Source organism: Anas acuta, chromosome 6 (genome assembly GCF_963932015.1).
Source record: "Anas acuta chromosome 6, bAnaAcu1.1, whole genome shotgun sequence".
Lineage (NCBI taxonomy): Eukaryota > Metazoa > Chordata > Aves > Anseriformes > Anatidae > Anas > Anas acuta.
Window position 1 is genome coordinate 4180727 of NC_088984.1, and position 23411 is coordinate 4204137.

At 40.6% G+C, this 23411-nt stretch overlaps 1 protein-coding gene across 36 annotated transcripts in view; it reads left to right on the plus strand.

The window, feature by feature from the left end:
* Positions 1 to 23411, plus strand: part of GTDC1 (glycosyltransferase like domain containing 1) — a 182132-nt gene that overhangs the window by 76011 nt on the left and 82710 nt on the right. For 32 of the 36 annotated variants that reach the window (XM_068687068.1, XM_068687048.1, XM_068687075.1 and 29 more), the window contains 2 exons: positions 14045 to 14212; positions 17186 to 17359. The exons of 2 other annotated variants lie outside the window; for them this stretch is intronic. In XM_068687068.1, the coding sequence (XP_068543169.1) occupies positions 14045 to 14212; positions 17186 to 17359 (342 nt within the window). The remainder of the gene's footprint in view (positions 1 to 14044; positions 14213 to 17185; positions 17360 to 23411) is intronic. 2 more of the 36 variants (XM_068687046.1, XM_068687047.1) reach the window with 1 other exon arrangement.

Genomic DNA, 23411 nt, shown 5'->3' on the forward strand with positions numbered 1-23411 from the left:
TCCTTACAAGATATTCTGCTATTTGTAGCATCATATAGGTCTGTCTCCCCATCTGTCTCTGTTTTTCATGACGACGAGGCTCTGGTACATTTTTTTTACACTTTCGTACTTATTCATTGAGCCCACTGTAATGCTGTTTCTATCATAGTTATTCGTCCAACAGCTTTTATTGATCATTTGTGATAAAATAAAAGATTTTTTTCATAGGGAGGGATTTAACTAGCAATCAGTTAATTCAGTTTAATTACATTTAGTTTTATATACTAGGAAAACTAATGTAATCAGAACCCATTTATGTGCTATTAAATAAATAAATTAGTAACATAATGCGGTGCCAAAACCTTAGGAACACTGAAAAAAATATTCTCACTGAATTATTTGCTGTTAGGCCGTATTTATTAAGGAATTCATGCAACTTTTATTTTTTAAATGTAGCTACTCATCTAAGGTTCAGATTCCCTACAAATAAATCCTTATTTAACAGGATATCCCTGAGACTTTTTTTTTTTATTATTGGCAGCCTGACTAAAATAGTCTCATCTGGTTTAACTAAAATCTTTGCATTACTTGGCAGTGGTTTCTTTTGTACGTGGTGCTTAGAGCTCATTGAAGCTCAAATGGTACAGGAAATGCAAATCATGCAAATCATCCTCACGCTGACGATGTACAGTGGCGTGATTGAGCAGCAGTACGTATGGCTCGTGGGCTGACCACATGAAAGAAGTCATTTAAAGACCAGATGAGCCAAAGCTGGGTTAAGTTAGACTATGTGTGAGCTTCAAAGCTTATAGAATAGCATCCTTTTTAAAAATAAATTTATTTTATTAATAACACCTGCACCGAGTTCTTAAACAGTGAGAACATATAGGGATGAACATTACATTAAATATATGCCATACTTAAATCAGAAGGGCAAAATTGTTATTTTTGCAGAAATTCAGGTATGCATTCCTGTCCGTAGAAGCAGACCACAATCTAATAGACTGCAACAAAGTCCCGTTCATTTGTTGTGCATAAAAGCCCAACTCTTCTCTCCCTTTCAGGTAAAAATGAAAATAAATGGAAGATGAAAGGGAATTCTGGTCTGCGCAGAAGGGTTAAGAACAGGCTTTCTGTAAGTGCTTGGGAGTTGAGAGAAGAGGGCGGTTGAGTGCTTTCTGTTATTAAAGACTGCATAGGATTTCTAGGGTAACTTAGATAAAAATCCTGCATATTTTTTTCCATCTGTCTGAAGAGCTGCTCCTGTACTTTTGGGGCTGTATTTAGTAGGGTCGAGCCATAGCTGCTCTGTGTAACTCCGGACCCTGAGCCTGGTGCTGGTTTGGAGAGCAGCTGTGTGTAAACCTTGGGCTTTCTTTTGGGTTCAGCCTAATCCAGTGACTCTTGTGAGACAGGCGTGCAAAAACTGATGTGTGCAACCTGAGAAAGGGAGTGGGTAAGAATTGCTAATAGAGTAATAAGCATTTCTCATATTAAATTTGCAATAAAAAGAGTGGATGGCATTTTTTTTAAAGACATCATTACCTAATCCTACCACTGTTAATACTCAACTTGGGTGGCTGTTTTGATTCTAGTAAGAGTCTTATTTCCTTTTTTTTTTTTTATACGGCCCTCATCTGCTTTTCTTTGCTGTTTTGATGTTTTAAAAAGTTGAGATTCATTCAAATAATGTAACTTGACACAAAGCTGGGAAATGTCAACCTTGAACTGTTTCTGTGTAATGTTTAATTTTTACTTGAAACAGTAGCCCTAAGGTGGTCTGCTGTGGGACAGTTCAGGACACTGCACTGTGTAATCCCCAACGGGTGTAATTTTTTATATTCTTTCACAAATGCCCTGCTCCTCCTTCAATACATGTAATTTGTCCAAGCACAGGAGCAAGAAGGAAGAAAGAATATAAGTTTTTATACTTCCTCTACTGGCTTGCATCAATCCACAGGTCCCGCAGAAAGAGGGAGAGGGAGATTTCCCATATATTCTTTTTTAAAAAACAGACAAAAATGACCTTAATGCGTTCCTTTCTTTACTATCACATATGAAGTCTAGATGAGAACGTCCCCCTCTTGGTGTGCCCGCAGGCTGGGGTGGCTCCCGCTGTGCTGAGCACCTCTGGGTGGTGGTCACAGGGCCAAGTTGGGGGTTTGGGTTTAGCCAGGAATGGTCACATTTCCCCTTTTGCGTGTGCTTATTCATTTCTTTTTAAGAAAAGAAAGAAAAGTGGATGAACAGATGACATCTTGAAATCGTCTCAAGATGCTGCAGAAAGGAGCAAGGTAAATGAATGCTGGTTTCTTGAGCCAGGTATTGGAGTTAACTCCTCTGGCAGACCCTTGTGAGACTGCATCTGGGCTTCAGAGGCGTCCTTGTACGTCCAGCACACACATAGTGTTTTAATTGAGGAAGGCATTAAAATCACAGATAATAATAAATTATCTCTTACACTCAGTGCGAGAAATAGCAAGATGCAGGAGCTAACAAAGAAAGTAGAACAGAAATCGTGCTAGGTTTTTTTCCCTAATAATTTCATGTAATTTAATATCCATTTCAGTGTTTGACAGGAAGTAGAGATTGCTTAAATATCTGTACCTAAGAGCACAGGGCTGTGTAAAGATCTTTGAATTTTAAAGTTAATTTGTTTCATCCAGCACTATGTAGAGATATATACAGAAAATTAATCCCATATGATTGTGCAACTACCAATGGTCCAGAACTCTTTTTGAAATACTTTCCAAAGAGTATCTCCGGTCATCTTGACAAACAGCTTGAGCAAAGTTTCCTTTTCAAGAGTCCCTGAAAGGTTTTGCATGTAGTCCAAAGGCATCACCGGAAAAACTGTGTTATTTGGAGACCTTGACCAAAAATATTTCACTTCGCTCCGTGTCTGCAGATACGAAAGCTTGTCGACCAGACACCTCGAACAGATTTTTAGCTTTCTGTGGCAGAGAGCTGCACGATCTTTTCCCAATAACAAATTAGCTGTTGTCAACAATTTTCCTGGCCACGGTTTAATGGCTTAATTCAGAATATAGCATTTCACAGTTGCATTGTGGAATTTGATGGAAGTGTGAGTAAATCTATGTATTGAAACGGGTATAACAAATACAAATCTATGTACTATAGATACGTGTTGTCTCTGTACTTATGTTCGTGTGTGAATGCATACAAACATATGTGCATACACACATACTATCTATGCCTGAAAATGTGATATCTGAAACTACTGAATCACTCCGCATGGTCTCATGAAGATAACATTTCATTCAGGAAGTCTGTCAGGTACCGTGGTGAGCAGGGTCCGTAAGATATGTAGGCAGAGTGACATGATAATATAGGGATTGATTAAATCACCAGACCGTGACTTCCTCTTATCTTCAACTCTGGCTTGGGCTCCCGAGTTCTCACTGTGGCACTGATTCTCTTCATGGCCCTCGATAAGCAAGCTTGGGCCTCAGTTTCTGAATCTTAAAGATTAGAAAGTGTCTGGTATATTCTTCTCACCCTGGTATTTCTCTTACATGTTACTGGGGAATAATGGGCATTCAGTGCTGGGTGCTTTATTTGATCATAAAATGATTTCGGAAGCTTTACAATGCCATGGTTGCATATGAGATAAGTTGGGAAAAGAATTTTAAAGTATCTGGAGGCCTAAAAGCATTATTTTTAGAGTATTACTTTATTCTTAGATTTTTCCACCGGGGGCAGATCTCAGTGTTGCAGCATTGGGGTTCGGTTTTCTTACTTGGGGATTGTCTCCATATTGTAAAAATTGACCAAACATGACTGTAACGTAACAGCCGGTGGTCAAATCTGCAGAACTTTGAGCCAGGACCTGGAGAACATTTCAAAAAGGCTTCGGATCCAGAGCTGCTAAGTGCTCTTGCTGTAAGTTTATCACGTTCCCTTCAAATTCTGCACTGCTCTGCGAGTCCTTGCGCTGGTCCCCACGTGCCGTGTGAGCAGCTCCAGCCACGTCGCAGAGGGAGCTGCCTCGCCCAGGCTGCAAAGCTGAGAGGTTTTTTTTTTTTTTTCCTTCCCTTTTGCTGGTAGTGTTACAGAGAAAGGCCTCTTGTGATAACGTGAAATAAAGCAATAGGGCATCAATTCAGATTACACTTAAAAAACACGTTACGTAAATGGAAATAAATCAGCTTATGGTATATGCCAGGCATGTTGCAAGTTTTATTTAAGAAATACACGAATGAAGGGTTCCATTCAATCCAAATGCTCCCCTTTGTGATCTTTAGCCATGTTTGTAGAGAAACCTCTCTTAAAGCACTTACAGCTTAATTCAGAACAGACAAAACAATTATTTTTTGAAAGTTTGATGAAATATGCTTGGCAGCTTTTGAATTTAGGAGAGTGTTTGTCTCACTTCTTTGAAAATCTCACTTCATTTGGCCATTCAGCCATTTCGGTGTAATCGTTCAAGTCTGGTAGCGAGTATGGGCTTTACCAAGTTCAGAAATGATCTTGAAGGAAAGACTAGTGGCTGAAAATACCGTGCAGTAGTCAAAGACTGAAATTTTCCCTATTTTTTGCTTTTGAATGTTGCTCTACCCGCTGTCCCCAGGTGTTTGGTGAAGTGCTGGATGAGAAACATCTCCCCGTGGGGGTTTGGTACCTAGCGGTGAGAGGGATTTTCCTGCAGCCTTCATCCCTGTGAGCATCACCTTCTGCGTGCAGGAGGAGCTGGAGGACCAACTGCACTGCGAGATGCTGCAGTGGCCCTTGTCCCTGGGGCTGGTGAGCAATTGAGTTGCCCCATGCTCGTATTTGAAAGTTACCACACTTGATTTTGACCAAATCAGAGAGCGCTGCTCTCCTGCAGGCTTCTGCCTAGTGTGCCCTGACGTGCACCTCTCTTCTAGTTGAGCTTTTTTATTTATTTGTTACAACACACGCATCTGTGTGTCATTCTAAAGCACGAAATGGCTGTATTTTAATTTCTTAGGCAACAGAAGTGTTGCTTTATCTTCTGTAAGTATAAACAGTGTATGTTTATATGCCAGCGTGTCGCTGTTACAAGAAGGAAGAAGACTGGCACTGCGAAGTACAGTTTTATGGTGGAGCTGTTGCATGCACACAGAGCAGAAACATGTAAATTGTAGTTCTGATTGCAAGTTCGGCTGATCATCCCGAATGGTCTGCTCGGTTGGTATTAAGGCAGGAAGGTTGTCACTACGCCACAGCAACTTGCATTATAGAAGTGTGAGGGGGAAAAATAAATATTTGCACTTCCCTGATCTTTTTCCTGCATTTGGTTTAGATACTCACATATATAGAGATAGATAGAAATGTATGAGGCAGTGTGCACTTTCTGAATATATATTAAAGTTACTAAGTTATTCCTAATGTTCTGTAGTGCTGCCTGCTCCTGACAAACATCTGATACGGATCATATGCCTCTAAAAAGAGAACTTCCTCGAGCAAAATCTCCTCATGAAAACAGGTTGGAGATACTCACATTCTCTCTCTCGCTCTCACTCGCATGTTACATTTTGGCACGTTGTGGAAGCAGGTAGCATATCTACTACCTGCTGTTGAAAGTGTTGAAGATACTGAATTATTTATTCCATCTTCTGCACTATCCAAACTCGTTTTGGGTAGTTTGACACATCTCGGTCTTCCATATGGATACTTCATGGTGACAGAGTTGCCAGCTGCTCAGGTTTTATGACAGTCTGAGTTTTTTCGAGGGCTGTATTAGTTTTCTGGGAAGAATCCTGCTTTTCTTGAGGTCCCCATTCTTAAGCAGTAGCTTTGCCTTGGTTGATACTGTGCAATGGGATTTTTTTGTGTGAAAACTAGCTGCAAGAGCATTAGCTTCCATAAAAATATTTTTAGAGGGACTTGACGTTTATAGATTATCTGAGATGAAATCATAACCATGGAATATTATTAAAATCTGAAATCCATTCGCTAAGAAAACTAAGGTCCTTTTAGTGATTGTCTTGAAAATTGCAAAAAAAAAAAAAAAAAAAAGTGTTTACATATCAAAGCGCCTAAAGCAACATACAAAACAGGTGGCAGTCGGGAATGTTTTGGAGAACAGAATTTTGGGGGCACTCGAAATGTAAAACTGCTAACCGGTCTGCTGAGACCCTGCCCATCTTCTCTGCGATTGTGCAAAGTGCATGGGTTTTCTGTTGTTTTAAAATATAAAATGTGTAAATGTGAAAATTGGGAAAAGATTTGAGCTTTGAGTTTGCCAAAGCTTTTTAAAATAAAGGGGAATTGGCCATTATTTTGCTTCACCTTTCATTCATCAGTGAGTCCATTCATGGATGCCTTTCTTAGGTGAAACTCTCACTGGTTTTGGTGGGTGGCTGTGTGCTGTACTGAGTTTGATTCCACTTGATTGGGATAAATCCATCTCACTCGCAGTGAAGACCGTGTATCTACGATGCTGACTGTCTCTTTGTCATCCTGGATCCATTTCCATCACTGTAAGAGAAGCTATTACCCTGCCTTTGAAGAGCCTCTGCATTTATCAGCTTCTTTGGCTTCAAGTCAGTCACTTTTTCCCAGCCACCGGTCAAGGCAAGAAGGACAAGGGAAGGAATTCACTCCTCTTAAAAACGTTCAAGTTGTCACATTCTGCTGTTTTCCACCTCCTGTTTGCAGAGTGCGCAGCAGGAGCAAGGGGCAGGGGCTCAGTTCTGGGGCACCATGCCCTTCCCGTGTTGCTCCTGTAGTGGGGATGCCTGGAAGCTCCCATGCCGGAGCAGTTCAAGTGCGTAATACTATGCTAGTTAGCTAACTTGTGCACCACGAAAAAAATCACCACGCTTTGAAATTTGCTGAAGTCTCAACGTACATATTCACGTGGAAGCATATATTCAACACAAAGATGAGTTCAGTGAGAAAATTGTACTTGTTGCACTTTATAATGAAGGAAAGATTTGGAGTTTTCCAGTTCTAGGTGCTCAGGATGTTGCGTCTCCAATGATTGGAAATGCTCAGTCGCTTCCCTCAGTTACTTGGCAGCTTCCTGGATAGAAATCATTCCCTTGGCGTGGAGAAACCTGCACGGCAACTCCTCCATTCACATTCTGCATTCCAGCCCTGACGTGGTGTTGCCATTTAAGTCTTGTCTTCACAGGGCTCAGGAGAAGGTCTGTGTGTAAGGGCGCTCTACACTGCACAGAGCATCGTGTATATGCACTGTATGTACCCATGCACTGAGTGTATACCACTATGACAAAAAAAAAACATTGGAGTCATTACAGATAAAGTTAGAAAAAATACCTGTTTCTTCATTTAAAGGACATCTCAAGCCCCTTTCAGTATGCACCATCTGATACGAAGTAGATGTCCTCAATGTTTCCTCTTTAGCATTGCTGCTGACGAGCAGTGTTACGATGTGCACCACCCTTTGGGTGGTAGGAACAATTGCATTTTGCATGCCAGTAATTTGACGTATTGTTTTTTTGTTCCAGAATTAGACAGATAAGAGACCCAGTGAAATGAATGTGCAGAATTTAAAGCAGTAAACAATGCCATTCAAGTGTTACCTGGTTAGTTTGAGTAGAACACCAGTTTTATAAGTCTTTTCCTTTAAAAAAGTCTTCTCATGATACATTCCTACATCCTGTATATTCACCCTTAGTTAAATAGTTGTCTTCTTTTTCTTGTGCTTTCTTTTTCTTGCTTCTTACCTTTGAATATATCTCACAGCATATATTTGAGCAGAGTTAGTCTGTACGTCTCTCATAAGCCATCCACCGCTGGCTACTGATTTGCTTATGTTCTGGTCTAATAAAATGCTTTTCCTTCATTATTTAGTGCCGACAGTGTGAGGTCTGAACGAGGAAGGTGATGTGGATTTGTGGCTTTCTCCTTCCCCCCATCGCTGCAGCAAGAGCTGCTTGGTCTCGACCTCTCTCTTCATGGAAGCGGAGAGGCCGACGTAGCCCATGGTGAACAATCTGGCCACTAAAGTAAGAATGTGCATCTGTCAGTAATTAATTGAAGCCAAATTTAATTACAAATCAGGGAAAGAAAATAGTACCACACACTTAATAAAACTGAAGAAGCCTCAGTGCTGTTGCCTAAAAACCAAAGCAATCCAAACAAAACAGGACACCTCCCTAAAAAGTCTCTCTTTCAAAGAGCCTCTTTGAAGCTCACTTCTCAGTGTTAAAGAGAAAAGTAGTTTTAACTGCTTTCACATCATTTCCAGCATCTTTCGAGTTAAATAGAAAATACTGGTGTTTCAGACTAGTTCTCAAATAGTTGTGTCAAGCTAGGAATTTGGCCCCCCAAAATGGGTTTTTGAGGTTTTATTTTATGAAAACACTTTGTTTAGTCGAGATAAACATTCATGGGGATAAGAAGGAATTGACAGAGAACCTACATAATTTACAAATGAAATACTGCATTTGTGTAGCCCCTTGATTATTGTCAAGGTGAGAGAATTGCTATTTTATATACCTACTCTTGGTGAATAACGTCAGTGAGGCCAGAGGGTTGAGAGTGGGGGCTCTGGGACATCCTACCTGGGGGCATAACAGAGGGCTGAAAGCATGGGGGGAGAGGCAGGGAAGGATGGGACCTGCAGTAATGGGGCTGGACATGCAGCCCCCTCTGCTCCAGGTACATCACATGGCAGATGTTCATACAGATGGCTTAGAGCGTTGTTTGGGATTTGGTATATACAACAAATGGGAAAATTTGATTTCTAGGTAGTAAATTCTTTTGGAAAATGTAGCTAAGGTCTGTCACGGCAGGGAAAAGAATTTCAACCGCAGTCCAAAGTAGTGTACTGTAAAATGAGGGAGTGTTTTTTGAATAAAAATATCAAAAGGAGATTGGTAGCGAGAGTTCAAAACAAAGTATTAATTTCTGCTGCATTTTAATATACAAGACAAGCCCCAAATCCCAAACTACTGAGCTGGTGGCAGCCATGAAAATCCATTGCTGTGTACTATATGTATGTATAGTAATTACTGCAAGAGGAAAAAATATTTTTCTTTACGATTAATATTTGTAAACGTTTATGAAAATACACAACAAATAAATAAGACAAACACATGGCCTAATTAAGATGAAAGGCATGACAACCCTTGTGATTTGTTCTGAAAAATAAAGACCGTTAAAATAGTAAGACTTAATTATTTCTGTAAACATCTCAAATTATGCTCTATCTATTAAAACTTAATTTATGAGATATATGTTATCATATCTATAAGCATTTTTGACATTTGTACATTCCATGTCAAAAACATTGGAGTTAATTTATTTTTATTATATTGTATACGGTCATATATTACCATTTATTAGTATTTATTATTCAGAAATTCAGAGTCATCTATTGTTTAATGGAAAATGGAAGAGCATTTTCTGTCTGATTACAATTTGTGGATTCTTGATACAGTGATAAAAATGCAACTTCTGCAAGTTGATCGTATAAAAACGTGTGTGGTAATAAATGAAAACAACCGCTCTGTTTAATATTGCACACATTAATAATGCCGTTTGATGTACAGTTTACGCTTGAAAAATAACTTTGAGCCAAATCCGTGGACTTGTCTTCAGTTGCTGGGCTGAAAGCAAGGGGGCTGCATGCTGGTGATGAGATGGAGGAACCAAAGCCCTGGGGTTTGTCCTTGGGGAGCTTGAAGGCACCACGTGAAACTTGTGTTTCTCAAGGTGACTGCTTCTGGTCACGCTTCTCGTCCTCTGCTTGCTCCGTGGCTCTTTGCAGAGGTTTGAGGGGGCAGCACAGTGTGACGGGGCCCCACATCCCACCCAGAATAAAGCCACTTTTGGGGAATGGCCTGAGGGTCTAAAGCTGTGTGCTACGCGGCGTTAGGCCTTCCAATTGAAACATCAGGAAATCATAGACGGCCGCATCTTCAATCGTAGACTCAGTTTGATGTGAATGTGGATGTTTTGCAGCACGGATTCACGGACTTTGATTTCATCTGCAGTGCAGGAGAGTCGGGGCTGCCGCCGTGGGCTCTCACCCTCCAGCAATCCTCCCTTGCCAGGCAGGGCTGGCTGCAGGGTACCTGTGCGGCGACGCCAGGAACGGTCCCAGTACACATCGGCTGCTGCTTTAAACCCACTCCGTGCTATAAATGCAGGGAATCAGACAGTTCGGTCTCTAGATCCACAGATAGGTAAATATGCGCTGTGTGGTCTCCCAGGGGGGAAGGCGAAATGTGTTTTTAGTTAGGTTGCATGGGAATTTAATTGAAAGATTTAGGGCAGTTTCATAAAAGAGTAAATCATGGTTACGTGACATGAAGAAGATTTATTAAACAAAATAAATATACTTTAGCACCTTCACTTCTATAATTTGCTTGATGTAAATGGAAACCTGTATCAGGCATTTTGTCTAGTGGTAATATAAAAAACCTTTCATTTTTTTATTTTTAATTTTACGGCTTTTCAGTCCTTTGGAGTAACATAACGTGAAAGACAACAGCAAAGGTCAGGTTGCTCTCCGTATGCATCCCAGCTCTGAGTCTGCAAGCGTGCCCAGCCTCCCTCCCCTGAATATTTGTATAAATTAAGCACACGCTTAACTTAATTCACCTAAGTAGGCCCTCAGAAGTCGGGCGGGCTATTAAGTGCTTCGAATTAAGCACAGGCTTAGCGTAAGACCAGGGCTTGTGCGGATGGTGGCCCCGAAAGCTGGCTGGGCTCCAGGCACCAGTGCTGCTGTGCGTGCCACGGGCCTGGGGGTGGGAAGAGCCTGGGGACATCTCGGAGGGGACAGCTGGGGCGTTACCAGCGTGACCTTCAGCTTTGTGACGAGCTACTCCATGTATTTAGCGAGGGGTCCCGCGTCCATTATACGATAGGCCTAGATAAGGATGCTATAATGGCAGTTTAATTTTTTTTTTTTTTTTTTTTGTGAGGTGGCGAGTTAATGATGTAGCAGTTAATTTGAATTTAGCAGACGTTTTAAATATAGGTTTCTCTTACAGAGACAAAAGTTGCAATTTAAAGCTCTTTGGTGGTCTAAAAACAGCTTAATTCTCTAGTAGCATGGTAATAAGTACTAATCCAGCTTATACAGTGATTGTAGTATGTCATGTTTGTGAAAGATTGCCTAACTCTGCTTTCTCTGGGTTTTATGTTAATTTTTTTAAATTAAACATAAAACCTTATAACATCTTTATGCTGAGATAAACTGTTCAATTTAACTTGTGCTCAAGCAGCAGCTGTCAGGAATTATCATGTTGGGAGCGTTCTTGCTATCACCTTGTGTCTCTACCTCCCGGATACAGAAAGCTCACCTTGTTAGGATTTATTGCTTAAATAATCACCCGAGGTAAAATGGAAGTTGATGTCACACGGAATGACAACTGACATATATTTATGTCGCACGTTACATTATAATAAACTTTCCCTTCTTCCCCTTGTAATAGGTGTTAAGTGGAAATGCAGCGCAGCATATCCTCCAGTGCCCTGCGTGAGTCCATTAGCCACGTCCACGGCTGCTCCCTGGGCATGTTCGCGGTGACTCGGGCTGTCAGGTGTTATTTAGGCTTGCAAAGCCGAAGAAATTGGTTATTGCTGGTAGTTAGCAGCTTTTATGCCGGCAGAGAAACAAACAGGAGAGCAGCTCGTGTTTGTGGCCGTCAGTCCTGGAAGCGCCGAGAGCTGCAGGTGGATGAGGGGGGCGTTTTCTGGTGCCGTTACCAATTCGACACTTTTTTTGCCGTAAGAAACGTAAGCAGTGTCATTCCAGGTTCTAAAGCTGAATTTGCTAGTAATTGCAACAATTTTCTCTTGACACTGGTTTATTTATGAGCTGGTTTATTTGTTTATAAGTGATCAGCTTGTTAATTCTTAGCACTTCCCAGTTATGCTGTAGAAAATTTAGGTCTACCTCTTGCAAGCTTTGCAAGTTTCTTCTGTCCTTTCCTGCCTTACTAAAGCCAGCCTGCAGCTCTCTGCTGCTGCTGCTGGATTCCTTCAGTTTGTCTAAACCAGTACCACAAGGATTATTTTCCTTTCCCGTGGATATAACCACCTTTCTCATCTCCCTCTGATAGGTACTCCTTTGTCCATCTGAGTGGGTTCAGGTATTTCAGAGCCAAGTGGTGGTGCCCAAGCTTGGATCTCTGTTCTCATTTCTCATCGTGCTCCCCACTGCCCTTGTCTCTCCAGTTGTCCCCTTGACCTTGACACCCTCTCCATGCTCTTCCCACCCTTCCCTTCATGTCCTGCTCTGCTTTCCCTACCTTTAGTCCCAACGAGCCATCTCTTTTCTTCCTTTCCTCATTCAAATGCAGCCGAGTGCATAGGTGCTGTCCTGCATCAGCTCAGTTTTCTCCCGAACTCATCACAGAAAGAGGTTTTTGGAGAAATCAGTGGAATGGAAAGGATGGTTAAGGTATGACGCACCCCAGAAATAGCCACCATCTTCCCATGTAGCTGTTAATCTTATCTGTAGAGTATGTGGCACGTGCTTTCTCCTGTTGGTTTTCATTGTCTCCTTAAACTCACTCCCAACCATCTCTGGGCAGACGCATTGTACCACCCGTAGGGAACTTTGATTTCCAAACCTCTGCTCTGAATCTGCCACCAGGCCACCGTGAGCTCCGCAGGTCACTTGTTACTCCTTGTGACAAAGAAGTGACAACTTACCTAAAACTATTTTTTGGTCTTTGTACGGCTCATAATAAACCAGTGCTCGTATCTTAATTGCCATTCTGTTTGAGAGTCCCTTTAGAAAAACCAAATATTTGATGAACAAGGCAATAACATTCATCTCGTACTTGGGTAAGCCTTCCAGATTAGCATCGACTCACGTTGATTAAGATGGATACAGGATCTGTTCTCTAGGAAGTGTTTGTCCTCTGGATGCAGATTACCTAAAGACAGTGCATATTAGCCTAGGTGATAAAATGATATATATTTATATTTATTTATTTATTTATGGTTCTTTGGGGAAACGCACAAGTTTTGTCAGCCAGAGTTGGAAGTTTATAATATCAGTGATGGCAGCTTGGTAGGAATCTTGAACACTAAAATCTATGCAAAAATAGGAAGAAATTGAAAAGATTTTAAAAGAATTAAACATTTCATACATCAAATTCTGAATCTGAACTACTAAAAATGGTGCATAGCAAAAACAAGTCAGAAATGTTCTACATTTAAAAGAACTATATGAAAGCTTAATGTTTTATGTACAATAAAATGCCTGATCTCATTTTTTAAATGTTTTTGATGAGAATTTTTTACCATGAATGTCTGCAGCTCTCTGTAGCTTCAGACATCAGTTTATTTGAAAGCTGTGCTAGGCAGGGGACAAAACACTCGTGGAGAAATTGGGGGAAATTCACCACTGGTTTCAGCAGGGTCACGAATTTATAGTAGGCATTTAAATACATTCATTTTCTGATAGCCTATTTAGTTATAAAAGGCTAAGACAGCAGCTTGTTAGCTTTGTGCTTGCCTGATATACCTGAAGGATGTGAGCAACGCTGTGGATTGTGGAATTGTGCTGTGGCGAGACTGGGGTGCAAGGATACAAACATTTCATTATATAGGATACCTCATAAAAATGAGAAAATAAAACACAGGAAAAGGGTGAAAAAAAAAAAAAAGAGACAACACTAGATAAGTGTACTGCATAAATCAAAAAGGTTTATGTCATAACACGAACATGTGCCATTCCTGCTCGTATATTGAATTTCAGTAGTTGGTTGCATAAAGAAGTAAAGTGTAATGAAACTGGCAAGCAAAGTATTCCCTAGTCAGCCTTATCTTTGTTCCATTTGTCCTTCAGATACAGCTTTTCTTGCCTTTTTCAATAAAATCCATCCAGCTTTTTTATTTTGCATCTCTCTGTAACTGAGCCGGGAAGACCAATGAGATTCAGTGCTTTTCTAGTTGGGTTCTTAGCAGCTGCTTTTTAAGAGATCAAAACTTCGAATGCTGCTACATGGTATTAAGGCTTAGCTATTGATGTGTCCCTATAGGGGTTATGTTTTTCTTGGGGGGGAGAAGGGGAGGCAAAGGGGAAGGGGTGACCCCTGCGAGCAGGCTCGCAGGCGGTGAACACTGCTCTCCTTGTTTGCAGGATCCTCTTTGCAAGCTCGGTGCTTAACCTGGCTGAACTCGCTGCCCTGCGCCCTGACCTGGGCAAATTGAAAAAGGTCCTCTACTTCCATGAGAACCAATTGGCGTATCCTGTCCAGAACTGGAAGGAAAGGGATTTTCAGTACGGATACAACCAGATTCTTTCATGGTACGTGTTTCTCGCACCTCTCCGTGTTATTTAATGTGTCCTTCTACGTACAGATGTTCAGCATCGCCAGCCCAAGGAGTCCTCCTCTGTTCAAATGGTGAGCCTGTAGCAAACAGAGGTACAAGCAGAGACCCCAAGAGCTGCTGGTAAAAGGGCTATGGCCCAAACCATGTACTCAATGCACTCATCTCAGTTTATGAAAGTCCAGCTGTACTTTGCTGTGGCTTACCTGCTCGTCGTGGCCCAGTGTCTTGGCCATAGCGAGCGAGATGCTTTGTTTCACGTACACTTAGCAAAGCTCCAGCTAAGCATCTTCAGCTCGGCCATAGCTTTTACTGCATCCAACAGAAATTATATAGAGGGTTTTAGGGAAATAAACAGAAATTAAAATGTAATGCAGCACTTTTCTTGTGAAGAGAGGGCAGTAAACACACCAGATAAATCCTTATATTTCTTTCATCTGGTATTCAGAAATTGAGCAGTACTAAAATACCCAGACGTTTTAAAGGCTGCGGTCCTTTATTGTTGCTAAAAACAAATGTATTTCTTGAATCTGAGTTAATGAAAGAAGTTAATAACAGCAACACTGAAAAGCTTTGTGGTTAGACTCTGTACAAACCTAAGTGAAACAGCAAAACTGAGCTGAAACAAATTGATTTGAATGATCTTTCCTACCTATCAGCTATTAGGAGAATTATTAGGACTAGGGATTGAGCATTTTAAGATATAAGTTAAGCTTTTGCATCGTTATGATATAAGCTGGCTGATACTTGAAATTCCCAGAAAATGATCTGGGTGTACTCTGACCATCCCGTAGCTGCTGCTGCCCCTGCATTTACAACACGTTTCACTTGCTGAGAGTAGAGTGGGAGAGGAGAGCAAAAGACCTTTTGAAAATAGTAGCAGCCGTTTTCAGATTTTACAACGTTAAAAGTTCTTTTTCTGGCACTGAGGCAACTACTTAGAGCAGTTATTTTTCACACCTCTATTGTAAGCTGACATACATTATCCTCAAAACATGCATTTTTAAAATAATACAAGTATTTTCTTTTGCCTCACCCCCCCAGAAATGAATTGTGTTGATGCTCCATTCTGTTTCCTTCAGCCTCCAATAGCTTCTCAGTGTAATTATATAATGTTCATCTTTCATTTTTGTTGCTGCAGAAACCCCATTTTTAACAGCAAATAGCAGCCATCTCCTCTATATAGTTTGTAACTACCTAGTGGTCATCTGCAAAGAAATGCCATCTTGCCATCTTCCAAATCTGTTAGAAATGCCAGAAATGCGAGAATACATCTTTCCAAGATACATCTTTCTAGCTGTATATTTCCAATTGTATCTTTCTGTGCAGTTTGCATATATGTTTTGGAGAAAATTGAAACTGGAAATCTTGGAACCTTCTTCAATCATTAAGAAAGATTTTTTTTATCCTTAATGATTCCGAAGGGCTGATATAACCCTGGCAATAAAATCACACTTTTCAAAGGTGAAACTCCTTTCCTTGTAGCCGCTCGGGCTGCAGGGCTGACAAGAGCTTTCTAATTTGGCAGTGATCTGCAGAGCCTCCAGGAAAAAGTTGGACAGACGAGGCTCAGTGTACAAGAGGAGCAGAGGTGGAGATGTGTGGAGCCTTTGTTACGTGCTAGCAGCAGAGCAGCTGAGGTCCTGTTGCCTCGTGCCATCTGTAAGTCAGTGCAGGAAGGTGGCTGCAGCAATGATGCAAAGTCTCGGGCAGCAAAGGGTAAAAAATCACGGGCAGGGAAGTGTGTGGGATTCCGGAAAACATTTTGACTCCCGTGGCCTGCTTGAAAAGGATGATTTCTCTCTCCCGTGGTTTTTTGCTTTTCCTGCTGGCTCCTGCTGCTCCGGGGAGCAGTGTCAGTTTTCTTTCTTGACCGTGAGGATGAATGACAGGCTCTCACCTCAAATATACTTTTCACCAGCCCAGTGACTTACACACAAGTGTCCTCCATGTATCTTACAACCCATGGGTCTGTGCTGAACTGTGTAACACAGGGAGAAAACCCACAGGCCATAAAGCACGCTTCCCTCCGGCAGCACTGTGTGCTTGCCATCGTAGGTGATTGCTCATTGGAGCTGCCTGGATGCACTGCGGGCATTGCAGGGGCTTGGTACCTTCCTGCTTTCCCCAGACCAACCATTTGAGAAATAACTCCTAAATTATTATTTTAACTGCATCTTAAAATTCTAGATCTGGTTGGTTTTAAAACACAGCACTAAGGACCAATATATAAATATATAAACAATATATGTATATTTAATACATCAATATTATTGTATTAATCAGTATTAACACAATATGTATTAGTGTATCAGTATTAATATATCAAACCTTTTTTTTTAATATATATTGTGTGCTATGTAGTATGAATTTTTTGTTTAGTGCATGCACTTTTCATCAGGGTTATCATGCATAGGTTAAAAAAAAGTTCTAATTCTCTAGGATCTTGCTACCTGACCCACTTGGTCAGTCAAAGGTAAGTTAACCAAAGGTAAGTTGTCCTTCAGTAAAAGGATTTTCCATAAGGAATTTCCTTCTTTTTCCAAGTTTAATTCTACTGAAGTCAAATGACAGTGTGCCTTTTCTATCTGTTTTTAGTGGTTTTTTTTGAGAGACAGTGGTGGTAATATTAGTCTTACCATGTTATGAATAAAAACATGATCTATGGATAGAATTGTATTTGTTCCTTTTGATTGGTAATAATATATTTTTATTCAGTGTTTTAACAAAAAGTTCGAAAATATTTCAAAGTATAAATGGACAGAAATCGGAACATTTCTAATTAAGGTATATATGTTACTTCTAATTGACCTGAAAAAGCTGACATTTCTTGACATTCCACTTATATCTTTTGTCTATGAGAATGTGTATCCTGTTTTCGTTGCATTTGAAATAACTCCATTCTTTTTGCAGCAGCAGTGTGTTCATTACTCTTAACCACTTTTTACAGTTTGGTTGCTGATGTTGTGGTGTTCAACTCTGCTTTTAATATGGAATCATTTCTTACATCCATTGGAAAATTTATGAAGTTGATTCCTGACCACAGACCAAAGGATTTGGAAAAAATAATCAGACCAAAGTGCCAAGTTCTTTACTTTCCAGTCAGGTTTCCTGATGTGAGCAGGTCAGTACATTTTCCACATCATAAATTGCCTCCAGTCTGTCAAAACTACCTATTTATTGTGAAGTTTTAAGTAATCAGTTAAGGTATTGTTAAGTAAAGACTTTGTTAATGAGCACAACCCCTCGATCAATCAGTGTGCTTCAATAATCAGGGGCTGTTCAGGCAGAATCTGATCCACCCGCCCCGGGACCGGTAGGTTTGCCAAGCATGTTGTACAAACTTCCATCCCTCAGTGTGAATAATTTCCTACTTGTTTTAGTTTTTAAAAAGTTGTCTGCGCCTCAGCTCCATGTATTTGTTTGTGCAGGAGAGGTCAAGGAGGAGAAAGAAATTCTAGAGAACAGTAAAAGCGATAAGGCTGTAGTCAAGAGGCTATATTTCCCTTGGTATGTTGTAGTGGGATTTTATTCCCTCCTCCCTCCCCTACCTCTTATTTTATTGCTTTCCAGGTAGGTGAAAAACATTTCAGTAGCACAGAGCAGACTTGCAGATTTTGGCATTAGCTGCAGTTGCAGTTGCTCTTCAGTCTTCCTCAGTTACTATGAAGGACGTTTTTTATTACCCTTGTTTCAGAGCCCATCTTGAAATTAGCAGTGGGTTATGTGGCTCAAAGGGAACATTCACCAGATCCTTTTCACTTTTGATTAAACCTGGCACAATTGTTTTTCCTATTACAAGGAGCTCTCCTCCCACCAAACAGGAACTTTGCTTCAGTGGGACCGGTACTAAATAGAGATAGTATGATTCTGCAATTTGATTATACTCTTAAAAAACTCATGATGCTGGGGACATTTTTTGCTGAAATAGGGGTGGAAAGCAGTGTCATGACTCTGCAGGAGTCCAGCTTTTGGTCTGGTAGCAACTTCTGGTCACACTTGAGATATTTGTCCCAGCCAGCTTGTACTTCAAGTTACTTCAAGGACTAAATGTGTGTCTGTGGTAGTTTGGGGTACAGAGATTTTAAGTCTCAGGCCTCGCACTCTATTGATGCTTATGATGCAAAGTTTGCATTTCAGTCACTTGGTAAACATATTCTAAAGCACTAATGCAAATCCTTTAAAAATCAATGCCTAAAGTTAAGTCTTTAAAGCTATGTTTTTGTCAAGTGGGTGAAAATCCTCCAGTGTTGCTTAGGGCCATGGCTGTCTGTATGGCAGTGGAGATCCAAACCTGTACATCTCCGAGGATCGCCCTTGGCTTCTTAGAGACCATGTCCTTAAGGTTTCTGCTAAGAAAGCAGAAGATTTCTTTGGTAAAACTGGTGATCTGCTACCCAAGTGGTGAAGTGGAAAGGTCTCATCACATGCTCATGTTAATGTCCAGCTCTCATGTTAATTCTCATCTCACAAAGCAGGACACCGCTCATGTTTTTATTGTGGTTGTTGCACTTGACATCATATTGAAAAGCCATTTTCAGCAGCAGATGGACAAAACTAAGATACTCATAAACATAACTGTGTGACTGAACAACTTTCTCAGCAGAGTATTTAGAAATATGGATTAATATCAGCTGTAATCTGTTATTCCTAACATACATTTTAGTCAAAAACTACCTCTAGATATAAGTTCCATTCTTTTTAAGGCAAGAAGCAGTATTATTAGCACAGAAAGACAGGAAGCATAGGAGAGGAAAGCTTCTGTGTAAGTTGTTTGGTTTTTGACCTTCAGCTGCAGCCAATATTTACTATTTCTCTACAAGATCATGCTTTAAATAATGTTGAATGCACCTGTGGAAACTGAATGCTGTTTTTTAATTTAGTCTGCATTACTATAGTGACTGAGTGGAGATCGAGGAGAAAAAGGTTAAGAAAAATTGTGGCCAAGCTAAAATTTATAAAGCAAGCTCTTAGCCCAGAGTGTTTTTCAAGTTATTTTCAAATGGTAATTTGCTTTATCCAAACCAAACTCATACAGTGTAAGTAAGTGATTATTTGCATGACTGACAATCATTTCAGTGCCTGCAGTCTTTTTAAAATGCATAATTTTGCTGAGATGTTGGGAAAATATTTAAAAATTCTGAAGGCAAAATAACCAGGGTGATTTTTTCTTTACTTTGACCTCTTTTATTTCGCATGTGAATGTTGAAGGGTGTGCTTGTGTCTTAAATATAACCTTAATTTGGACTGAGGTGATCAAAGAAATCATCATCACACCTGTGCTCGTGATCTTTTTAAGATTATTTTGGTTTAATACTGCAATTGTAGGGTAAATAAAAGAAAATATGTCTGACCTTTGATCAAAAACCAGTGTATTAAAAGAGCATGTCATATGATTAAATCCTGTAATGTATTTACTTTTTAATGTGATTACTGGAGATGATGGCTACACAACCTAGCACAAGCAGCACAGTAAATGATCAGTTAGGAGTGAAGGCATAACGACGAAGGAGATATTATCAGATGTAGCATTATACCTCTGCATAGTGTGTATTTAAATATTTGAGATGGGCATCTAATCACTGCTTTTATACTACCTGTGAGAAAAAGTTACTGATGCATTTTATGAGGAGACTTAGTTTATAATAAAGATTTGTCGTAAGGGCACCTCTTGTTCCCAGAGCAAACAACCAGACTGTGGTCCTTATCTGACCATGAAAAGAGATGAAAAGCTTTGAGGATTCAGCAGAATAAGAAATTTTCGGACCTAATCCTCCTGTTCTCTAGTTGTGACAATGAGTAGCTTCCGTACTGCATCCTGTGGTACCACAGCTATTCCATATATATATTCATCCTCCATCATTTCTGACTTTGAATTCTTCTCTTTATCCATTCTGATAAAGTGTGTTATGTAGAAGTGTATATCACAACACTTCTAAGCTTATAGACAAATAAAAGTCCAAGTTAAGGCTGTCACTTCTTACTGCAGAGGTATTGCAAGGAATGTAGACCAGTAGCTGATCTTAGGAGCCATATGTGCTGGGTAACAGATTTTACTCAGCAAATCAAATATGTTGTAATTCACACTTACGTTGCCATTGTTAAATTTCAATTTATTTTCTATTATAATGTAAGAAAAAACTTTTTGGGGTCTATACTATCAATGGAGTTTATTTTGATATCATCTGGTTTTGTTTGTGCACTCAAAAACTACGGTACAAGAACAAAACTCTCTAGTGATGCTGTCTTTGGTACTTAGATCTCCTTACACCCGCAAGCCCTGCTGGTACACCTCTGGATGTTCTCTGCTGAGAACTGTGTGAGTTCTCTCACCCCATCTGCATCGATGCCGTCTTCGGCAGTTGGTAAAGCTGGGCCAGGTTGGGCGCTCCTTGGAATTCATTTCAATTGAAATTGTACTGTAGATTTTAGTTATTAATACTATTCTGCTGGTTGTAGTATGTCTTTACCATTATCGTGATGTAGTAGAAAAGAAAATGTTTTTGTAAGCAAGAAGAAAGTAATGTTCCTAAGAGCCCAAAATGCACGTTGGGCTAAGGTGGAATAATACAGAAGAAACACGACTGAGATGACAGCCGAAGACAGCAATAGTTTCTTTTAATTGGAACTTGTTAGTTAGTGTCTTGTACTATCTGCACATTTTGGAGTAGAATTAAAGATTTTAGAATGTTGTTTCTTAATTTGCTTTTATAACTTAGCACAGTTAACGGGACATTTTCAACCATTCAATTTTATATTTTTTAGTTATAGCATAAGAGAGGCAGAATTTTCCAGTTCTGAGAATACTTTATGGCCAGTTAAGGGAGTTTCTAACTAAAGCTGAGGTTTTTAAAAGACACTGGCAGCATTTCTTGTACAGAAACATGACTGTCATGTTTGAAGGAGCCTGGTTTGGGGAATAAAAAAAAATAATAATTCTCCCACCTTGCTTTTCTGGGATCAGGCTTGCTTAGACCCCTGTTTAGATAACTGAGAGGCTCCCTCTTCCCCTGTAACCATAACACCACGCAATAGCTTTGCAGTGCTGGATAATACAGATGCCAACGAGCAGGGGAAGACCTGAACCCCAGGATCCCAAAGCTGTGGATGGGCACTGGGATGCGGATGTGTTGCACCGAGGGATGCGCTGCAGTGGTACCCGAGTGAGCTCTAGTGAGCTGGCTTGCTTGTTGGAAGGAGTGTACCTTAGAAGCACAGTTTTGGGCTAATTAGCCTTCCAGTGCAATAGTATATATTACTTCAGGTGGAATACCATGCTAATGACAGTGATTCTAGCTCCCATGCTTAGGGGTGGCTTGGGTAGCTCCGCGGTGCCCTGTGCTCTCCAGTAGGCATAGCCTCCCTGCCACCACAGTTTATGGGTAGTTAGCATAATTAGAAAACGCCGATAGAGTGCTCCTACCTTGGGGCTTGCAGCTGAAGCACTGGGTGAGGGAAATTACTGCCCTGAATGGCTTTCCTCCTCGCCTGCTGCAAGTCGGAGCACTGGTGTTGGCACTTAGACAGCGGGCGGGATGCTCGCAAGATCTGGGCCATAACGCCAGCTGGGGGGAAAGCGCAGTGCTGGCTAAAAAGGGGCAGAAAATTCAGTATTTCAGTTCTGGGGCTTTGGCTGCAGGTCGGTCACCCTCTGTACCTCAGGGTGAGAGCTAAGAGCAGTGAGGAATTGGGTGAACTCGATGAAGGGCGACTCAAACACCCAAACCCAGTGGCGCGCTCCCGCGTGGCGCTTCCTTCCACACGTGCCCTTGTGCCATCAGGGCAGGATGCCCAAGTATCTGTGCTAACCCTGGGCAGTAGCCATTGCCTCAGCCTGGTGTTCATAAGCCAAAAGTGTGGGTCTTGCCCCCAGGATTCGCCAGCAGCATCCTGACAGTGCCCTCCCAGCGGGATGCCTGCCTGAACAGTCTGCTGGGGTGCATTTCTTTCGTGAAACTCTCCAAAAACCTCATTTCTTTTTATCTAGTCAGAGACAGAAATAGTTTTACTGACTCCCTTTTATCAGTCGTATAGGTATTCAACTCAGTGCTGTCATAATAACCATTTAGGCTCACAATAGCTCACAAGGATACTTAAGCAGAATTCTCTGTGCAACCCAGTTTTTTATTATGTTGGGTACTGCTCATGTTGCATACAACACATTCCCATAAAACTTGCATTTTGTATTTACAGAGAAATTTCTCTGGAGAGTTAAGGTCTTGTAAAACATTCTTGTTCTACAGCATGAACGAATTATTATACTCTGGGGCATTAAAAGTGAAGTGTACTGAAGAAAAGAATTTTTTCATTAAAATGCAGTTTATATTGATAAAACAGATTACTAGCATTTGATGAAATGTGAAACTTGGATCTACCCGTATCACTAAATCGCCAGTAGGTTTATTTTGGCAAGAAGAATAGTATGTAATGTATATCAGGACCAATCATTATACAGTACCTGCTAGTTTTGTATTAGATTAAATTGTCTTTCACTAAAGTACTTGGGAAAAAAAAATCCCTACTATATCTGTATCTTGAAGTAGCAGAATGTGGTAACCAAGAATATTAGAAAATAAAAGCTGTCGTGTTATCAGTTTTGGCACAGTCATTTATCAATCAGTATTTTAAACATTGACAAGTGGTAATTTAATAGGGAATGACCCTGTTGGCAGGAAGTTCTAATGACAGATGATGCAAACTCATTTATCACTATGGGGCTGTGCTGGCTTCTTACCTTTCTCAGTATCACAGCTCATATTTTCCAAGTCTGGGATGTGAGAAGCCACAAAGGGCAAAACCTGTGGCACCAAGCCCGTAACCACTCCCATCTCGTCCGATTAACCCCTTAGCTGCAAACCTCAATGCAGCCTCTCTGCAGGGATCTGAAAGCCCCCATGCAGATTGAAAAACCATTTGACTCCGCATTTTGGAAGCGGTCGAGGTTTTTGGTTGTGTCACTTTGAATGCAAAGTTGAGGCGCGCTCATCCTTGGCTTTCAAAGCCAAACTACACTCTAATAATTAATAGCACATTTCATTAGCAGGCATTAAAAATATTACATGCGGTGCCCCATACAATAGGCAGCTATTATTATTATTATCATTGCTACATTGAAAAGGAAATTGATGCATTCAGAGGTTTAATTGATTCGTGCATATTCATGTAGGAAGTCGGTG